The sequence below is a fragment of the Neophocaena asiaeorientalis genome, unplaced genomic scaffold (assembly GCF_003031525.2).
Source record: "Neophocaena asiaeorientalis asiaeorientalis breed wild unplaced genomic scaffold, Neophocaena_asiaeorientalis_V1.1 scaffold37, whole genome shotgun sequence".
Lineage (NCBI taxonomy): Eukaryota > Metazoa > Chordata > Mammalia > Artiodactyla > Phocoenidae > Neophocaena > Neophocaena asiaeorientalis.
The window spans coordinates 528,112-536,888 of record NW_020174269.1 but is presented as its reverse complement, the minus strand read 5'-3'; the positions used below and the strand labels follow the sequence as shown (position 1 = coordinate 536,888).

General features: G+C 43.5%; 1 protein-coding gene across 1 annotated transcript in view; it reads left to right on the top strand.

Annotated features, from left to right (window-relative positions):
- Positions 1–4,799, top strand: part of ARSB (arylsulfatase B) — a 179,511-nt gene extending 174,712 nt beyond the window's left edge. Inside the window, exons 8-9 of the mRNA XM_024755709.1 lie at positions 1,399–1,521; positions 2,299–4,799. Coding sequence (XP_024611477.1) covers positions 1,399–1,521; positions 2,299–2,564 — 389 coding nt within the window. The 3' untranslated portion in view covers positions 2,565–4,799. The remainder of the gene's footprint in view (positions 1–1,398; positions 1,522–2,298) is intronic.
- Positions 4,800–8,777: the final 3,978 nt, after the last annotated feature.

Genomic DNA, 8,777 nt, shown 5'->3' with positions numbered 1-8,777 from the left:
GCCCCCCGCCCCCAAAAAAAAAAAAAAAAAAAAAAGAATGAAACTCCCTGCCTTTTCCACCACTGCCAGTGCTTCCCGCGTTAAGCTGCATGCAGCACATAAGTCCCGCTCCGGCGGGGTGGAGGGCACTCTCAAAGTCCTTTATCACATGATGGTGACGCTGGACAGATGGTGGTGAGGGCACTTTTACAGACACATCACACACTACAGCTATTAGTCATTGGACAGGTAGTCTGACAGCCTTTGGACGTACACCCAAGGTGATTGCTATGACCATATTTGAAAAGTTGACAGATAAATGTGGATTTAAAACAGACTAAATATTAAACAATTAAGCCCTAAGTTGAGGCTTTTAAACATGCACAGGTAGGAGTGAGGTGGGGACCTCCATACCTTGCCTTCAGGGATTCACCAGGGTCTTCAACTAGAGTAGAACTCAGGTCTCTCTCACCTTATTCGCTCCTCCCCACAAGCAGGTGCAGAAGGAAGTTATCCAAAAGAAGGAACTGAGCATGCTCAGTTCAGATCCTTTTGTCTAATTTTGGAGCCAGCCTGTCCCCAGGATATATGTCAACACACAAGCATCAATTATTAGCAAGCCCTCTCTGACACAGATCTGAAGTTATGTTCTCTCCAATCAACTTTATCAGTAACAAAAGCAATATTTTCAGCTCCATCTCTCTGGCCTCTACCTCTCAACTGGTTCCAAAGTCAAGAGGGGAAGAGGGAGCAGGCACTATTAATTGTGCCCCTCCAAACCTGATGATCAATTAATATAAGACCTCAAGATGATAAATTAATATAATCCATGATACCAACCAATAATTTATATACCAGAATTATCTTATCCGAATAGTTAACTGAGCGTTGCTCACTTACTTTTAGATTTCATAAGTGTGGTTAAAAAAATAAACGTATGTACGATTTATCATGGCATGCTTGAACTCTCATAGCTTGAGACAGACTCCATTAAAATGTGCATTTTATAATGTATTATATTATCTGCATAGGTGTACAAGTATACACAGAGAATGGATTTAACTCAATCATTTAACAGCAAAAACAAAACCTACCAAAGAAACAACCCCACATGCTGTCACAGAACACAGTTCTGCATATGGCCAGCTGTACGTAGGCAGAGCATAGTGGTTTTAAGGATGAATTAGTGTTCTAATCTCTTTGGGATTTCCTTTATATTAGTGGTGGTTTATGACTGACGTTTAATGTAACTGGAGCTTTCTGTTTATATTTAATAGAAGATTCATTTCTGTGGCAGGATCCACGTTTACGCGCCAGTGTTGAATAAAAGCTACTGTTCTGCAAGAGGGATGTAAAATGTTGATTTATGACGACACATTCCAGTAACAGTGATCTGATTCTTCCAAACCCTCTCACCAGGTCCTGGGAACAGCATGGTTCCGGCAAAGTATGATTCTTCCCTTCCAGAATATTCAGGCTTCAACACATCTGTCCATGCTGCCATCAGACACAGGAACTGGAAACTCCTCACGGGCTACCCAGGTAGAAGGCTTAACATTTCCCACTAGAACAGCTAGGAGAACTTTACCAAAGAGCAACTGCCTTTTGCAAAACATGATCTCTGGGGCTGCTGAATGAGGGGAAGGAGTGTCATCTGGTCCTAAATTTTTTAAAAATTAAGAATTAACTGTAGAGGTGGGGGGAGGGTGAAAGGAAGAAATGCAGCTCTAGTGCTTCATGGAAAATAAGGGTTTCCGATATGCACGACCGTCAAGCACAGCGCTTCTAGCTAGCAAAGAGCATCTCTGAAAGCTACATCTTCAACCAATGGTATAGCGGGGGGAGGAGGTTGCTTCCCCTGAGCACATTCTCTAGAAGTGACATCTTTTAAATATTTTTATGGTATGTGGTATGATGGTTAAGATTTTGATGCAATTAAGCAATGTTTATAATGAGGGCATTCTTGGCGTTTGCGGCAAGACAGTCCTTCATCGTTTGTGACTGTCCCATACGTTCTAAGATATTTTAGTATCCCTGGCCCAGACCACTAAATGGCAGTAGCACCCCCTGACAAGTCACTGTGACAACTAAAAATAACTACCACCACCACCACCCCCAGACACACACACATGAGACATGTTTAGTTAAAGCACCAGAAGTCAGAGTCGGAGCCAGATCTAGACATAGCATCAAGGGCCAGATTTTTTTACGTGTCTGTACCCACAACAGAGCTCAGCCTTGTCCCCCAGACTCCTTCCTTGAAATTAGAACCTGCCTACAATACTCCTCCTCCAATAAACTGTTGTATTTCTTTGCCAGGCTGTGGTTACTGGTTTCCTCCACCACCTCAATATAATGTTTCCGTGATACGCTCCTTGGACCCACCGACCAAGACCTTCTGGCTCTTTGACATTGATCAGGACCCACAGGAAAGGCATGACCTGTCAAGAGAATATCCTCATATCGTCAAGCAGCTCCTTTCCCGTCTGCAGTTCTACCAGAAACACTCAGTGCCCGTGTACTTCCCAGCACAAGATCCCCGCTGTGATCCCAAGGCCACTGGGGCTTGGGGCCCCTGGATGTAGGATTTCAGGCAACCTAAGGGGCAGCTAGAAAGCCTTTCTGTTGCGAGTTGGACTTCAGGCCTTTACTTTGTGACTCTTGTCTCATTGTTCTCCCAGCCTGGGTTCACCTGGCCCTTCTCTTGCTCCTAAACCACACTGAGGTGTCTAATTTCAACCCCTAGTACGTTTGAGATGCTGATAAAATCCGAACACTTCTGCTGTTGACTGGGGCGTGTGTCTAGAGGAGAGGGTGACTGGCTTCATTCCCTCTTTCCTGAGCTGTGGGACAGCGGGGAACACGATTTGAAAGAGGAAGTTGTTGAGTCTTGGAACCTGGAGCAGCTGGTTCTTTTTGCCTCACAAGTCAGATGTTAGAGTTCCCTCTGCCCATAGCTGGGTTTTCTTGGAGTGATTCACATTTCTTGGAACAAATGAAAGGGTCAGACAGTTGTTAATGGTTCTGTTGGCCAGGGGTTCTCCCTGTCTGTGAGACATCGTGTTTAGGCATCCCATGTGAATACGCTGGCTTGGTTCACCCCTCGCTCTTGCATCTCTTCACTCACCTCGTCACTCATCCCGTCATGGAGCATAAGGCTCGTTGCATTATTAAGATCAGTGTGGCACTAGGCCTACTCCTTGGTTTTGGTTTTTACAATAGGGAAATTTGTTTTTTCCCCAGTTTTTTCCAGCCACTGCTCATCTTGTCTGGACTGCCTGCTACCCCGCTTCCTTTGTGGTTCTTTTTCTACCCTTTCTTCTGACTCATGTATCCCATGCCTGGGAAGGGTGCTTCGCTTCTCCACTATGAGCACCACTGGTTTTTGGAACACTGCTGAGGCCTGCCTTCCTTTTGCTCCTGACACTAAAGCTAGAGCCCCGCCCAGAAAGGGCGGTGCGTCTGGCTCTGTGGGCATGCTCATGGCAGTGCTTGGGTCTCTGTCATCTGCTTGGTGACTTTTTTTCTAGTTTATTCTCATGAGTGTAGCTATGTCTCATAATCTATTCAGTTGCACCGCTCTTCAGTAGCAGTGAGGAGAGACCTTGGAAAAGGATAATATTGTCCTGAGACGATGCAAGTAGGCAGTTTGAAAAAGGAAATGGCCGGCATCCGGGATACCGAGCCTTGGTAACACAGATGAAGGTACATCCACGTTTCTCTTATTCTCTCAGTTTTACTGCTTGTATTGAGGTTCTGAAGTTGGGGAAGGAGGATGCACAGTTTGACCTGCCAGCTCTTTCTTAGCCCCACCAATGTCCTACTAACGTGGACCAGTCCAGATTAGCATTCAGGAGTGTCAAACTCAGAGAAGTATGTCCAAAAACTATACTCTTTTTTACATTAGCTCCACTGTTTCATTCACTGCCTATCATCAATGCCTGCATCAATGCCTGGTACATAGAAGGCACTCAATACTTTAAAACAAAATAAGTGAATGAATGAACAAATGAGTAAATGAGAAAGTCTCACACCGTGGAAGGTGCTAATCCAATGAGCTGAATACGGGGCTGAATATAAAGATCTTCCAACCGTAGCTTTTCTGTTCTCGAGCTGCCCTCCAGGCATAGGAGCACAGTCTGCATATCTGGGAAGTCTAGGAAACGCCATAGTGAAGTTGTAATGTCCTCTCAGAGGGAGAGGGGAGAAAAATATGCCTACTGAAGATACTCTTCTGCCAATAATCCTCAGTTCTCTTCTGCCCAGGACACTAGAAACTAAAACTACCAAGCTGTATGATATAGGTCATGGTACAGCCATTCCTTCAGTTCAGTAGCAATATTCTCCGGTTACAACTAACTTGTATTAAAATAACAATGATTGGAAAGAAATGGTGCTAGAATTAATGACACCTGTTACCAACATGTACCCTACTCCTGGGCTGGCACGCATCTGGCCAAAATGCTACTAACTCTCACTCCCAAACCTGTGGTGGATATTATGAACTAACTGAGCCCAGAGGTTCCTTCCGGAGCCTTCTAACCCCAAGGCTGTAGGTACCATTAATACTATAAGATTGGAGACCATCACTACATGATACCTGTTTGCTCCCCTTGCTGTCCCAGCAGCTGTTCCCAGTTAGAGTTTCTTGATCGCTATGTACGATGTGGATGTTCTGCACTTGATGGACCTAAAGGGAATTTTAAAGACTGATTTTTTTTTTTTTTGCGGTACGCGGGCCTCTCACTGCTGTGGCCTCTCCCGTTGCGGAGCACAGGCTCCGGACGCGCAGGCTCAGCGGCCATGGGTCACGGGCCCAGCCGCTCCGCGGCATGTGGGATCTTCCCGGACCCGGGCACGAACCTGTGTCCCCTGCATCGGCAGGCGGACTCCCAACCACTGCGCCACCAGGGAAGCCCAAGACTGATTTTTTGGCAACACTTTTATTTGAGATTTTATGTTATCCATAATAGAATGTACTCATTGAATTTTCTTATTCTGTACAAGAATGTGAACAGATTCACATGCTGTCATTAGAAGTATTAATGGTGTTTTCTCTGATTTTGTTTACCTTTAAAGAAGTTTTATTTAATTTTTTTTCTTTTTACTACCTGATTGTGCCAGATCTGGGGGACAAAAAAATTAATTAGGAGCACAGTCTGCATATCTGGGAAGTCTAGGAAACGCCATAGTGAAGTTGTAATGTCCTCTCAGAGGGAGAGGGGAGAAAAATATGCCTACTGAAGATACTCTTCTGCCAATAATCCTCAGTTCTCTTCTGCAGAGGACACTAGAAACTAAAACTACCAAGCTGTATGATATAGGTCATGGTACAGCCATTCCTTCAGTTCAGTAGCAATATTCTCCGGTTACAACTAACTTGTATTAAAATAACAATGATTGGAAAGAAATGGTGCTAGAATTAATGACACCTGTTACCAACATGTACCCTACTCCTGGGCTGGCACGCATCTGGCCAAAATGCTACTAACTCTCACTCCCAAACCTGTGGTGGATATTATGAACTAACTGAGCCCAGAGGTTCCTTCCGGAGCCTTCTAACCCCAAGGCTGTAGGTACCATTAATACTATAAGATTGGAGACCATCACTACATGATACCTGTTTGCTCCCCTTGCTGTCCCAGCAGCTGTTCCCAGTTAGAGTTTCTTGATCGCTATGTACGATGTGGATGTTCTGCACTTGATGGACCTAAAGGGAATTTTAAAGACTGATTTTTTTTTTTTGCGGTACGCGGGCCTCTCACTGCTGTGGCCTCTCCCGTTGCGGAGCACAGGCTCCGGACGCGCAGGCTCAGCGGCCATGGGTCACGGGCCCAGCCGCTCCGCGGCATGTGGGATCTTCCCGGACCCGGGCACGAACCTGTGTCCCCTGCATCGGCAGGCGGACTCCCAACCACTGCGCCACCAGGGAAGCCCAAGACTGATTTTTTGGCAACACTTTTATTTGAGATTTTATGTTATCCATAATAGAATGTACTCATTGAATTTTCTTATTCTGTACAAGAATGTGAACAGATTCACATGCTGTCATTAGAAGTATTAATGGTGTTTTCTCTGATTTTGTTTACCTTTAAAGAAGTTTTATTTAATTTTTTTTCTTTTTACTACCTGATTGTGCCAGATCTGGGGGACAAAAAAATTAAATTTATCTTTGAAAATGTGTCAGCTGTGAGTATGGGGTTTCCATTTGGGAGATGAAAAAGTTCTGGAACTGGGTAGTGGTGGTGGTTGCACAACATCATGAATGCACTTAATGCCTCTGAATTGTATACTTTAAGATGGTTAAAATGTGTAGTTTTTAACCACAATTTCAAAAATGTGTTGGCCCATTTATGGTATGTGAATTATAACTCAAGAAAGCTATTAAATAAATAAATATAGCAAAAAATATCAGAGCTAAAAAAGATGTGTCCATCATTGCCCCAAAGACACAAACTATAAAATAGGATATTGGAGGAAGGTCAGGAGAGGGTCGGAGTAAATATAAAGCGGTAATAAGGGAGCGTATTAGTTCTCTATTGCTATATAATAAATTACCCCCAAATTTAGCAGCTTAAAGCAATGAAGATTTGTTACATCACACATTACATGAGAGTCAGGACTTTAGGAGTGGTTTACCTGGGTGGCTCTGGCTCAGGGTCTCTCATGAGGTTGTAGTCAAGCAGTTGACCAGGTCTACAGTCATCTGAAGGCTTGACTGGGGTTAGAAGACCCGATTCCAAGGTGACTCACTCACAGGGCTCTTGGCTGGAGGCCTCAGTTCCTTGCCCTGTGGGCCTCTCCATGGGCTCTCCTCACACATGGCAGCAAACTTCCAGCAGAGCCAGAAATCCAGAGAGAGAAAGAGGGAGCTGCAGTACCTTTTATGACCTGGTCTCCAGAATCATACACTGTCCCTTCCACCTTTTTTCACTTCCTTAAAAAGGAGTCACTAAGTCCAGCTCATACACAGAGGAGGAGAATTAGGCTCTACCTTTTAAGGGAAGTGTTAGACTTGTGGACCTATTTGGCACCACCACAGACAACAGAGGAGAATGGACAAATGTAGCTTCCTGGGGTATTGATTGTACAATCAAGTCCACATGCATTTATCAAATGTTGCAATTTGAAGAGAAAGAGTAGAAAAAGCATCCAGCTTTGCTCTTTACTGGTAGAATGACCATGGACAAATCATTTAACCTGCTCTGTGCCTCAGTTTTTTTACCTGATGAAGTGATGGGTTGAAGTAGATAATCCCTAACTTCTCTTATATCCCTAGGGTCCAGAACAATTCCTGGCACATAGTAGATGTTCAATAAATGTCAGTTCATTGACTCTCAGCTGACTGAATTCTAATACAATGGTGAGAAATAATAGTGTGCTAAAAATATCCTGAGATCATGCTCAGTCTTAAAAAAAAAAATCTAATTTGATGATGGAAGTCAGCTTTGTGCTTTCCTTATGGGGAAAGGATACTAACTAGGGAGGGGCATGCTGAAACATTTTGGGGTTTAGAAAATGCTCTATATCTTGATCTAGTGGTCTTTACATGGGTGTATCCATATGTAAAAACTCACTGAGAGGTATACTTAATGCACTTTACGGTTTATATGTTGTACCTAATTAAAAAGTACTTTAAAACAAAAAACACCTGCCCTTAGAACAAAAAGAGCACTACATACTTATAAGTTACAAAAATGTACCTGGAACACACAAACATTTGTAAATAAAACATTTTAAATGCTGCAAGGACATCTATTTGAAGAAACCCTTCTGTGAATCCTTTTGAAAACACAAATTTAGGTTTCTGTATTTACAAAACCTGAATACATCGATTTAGATTTCCTAAACTGAGATTTTGTTACCCAGGTTTTCCTGAAGGAGGCACACCCATGTATCGGTGCTGGGGGAGGGGTGTAGAGACCAAGAAATGACACAAACAAGACTGAGGGCATGGTCTCTGGCCCTAAAGGGCTTATGATTGGATTCTGTGGTACCAAGTTATTTCTAGCTCAACAGTTTTTAAGAATAATCCAGCCAATACTAAATGTATTGAAGTAGTGATTATCCTTCCCAATCACCACTTAAACTTAAAATCTATTTTTTGTCCAAGTAGAGAATAGTCATCGCTTGTGTAGATTGGTTAATTTTCAGGCCATTCCAAGACCAGCCTGCTCACCCTGGCATCACCCTTACTGATCACTAGAGCAGGTAGGTTTGACTGACGTAGAGGTACCTGCCACATCCCTTTCACCTTTGCCCCATTGCCATGGGAGCCACCCACCAGATGGCACAAAGCCAAGGAGGAGAGCAGTGACTCACGCTGTCCTGGGCCTGATGTCAGGGCTCTGTGACCATCAGGAAATTGGAGAGACAATTTCATTCTCAAACTAATTCACTCAAGTAACCAGTCATTGAGCTTAAGATATCTCATTTAATAACCGCTATCATTTTTCTGATAATAGAGATAATATGTATCGCTGTAAGAATTTTAGAAAATACAGAAAACACATATGAAAGAAAATTAAGCCATCAATAAGCCACCCACGCAGGGTTAGCCGCCATTCACCTTTTTTTACACCCCTTTAAGAGAGGAAGTGACCCACTTCCCAGATTGGTTTTCAAATCCCATTGTGCCCAGCTGAGGTCTCATTGGAGACTCAAGATGGTAGATAAATAAAATGTTGCCATTTTTGGTAATCTTGATTTTAATCCCATTAACGAATTATAGATGATCCCAGGAATGTTACCCTGAAGGGGCATAACTTCTCCTCTCCCTCCTCTTCCCCTCCCTCCCT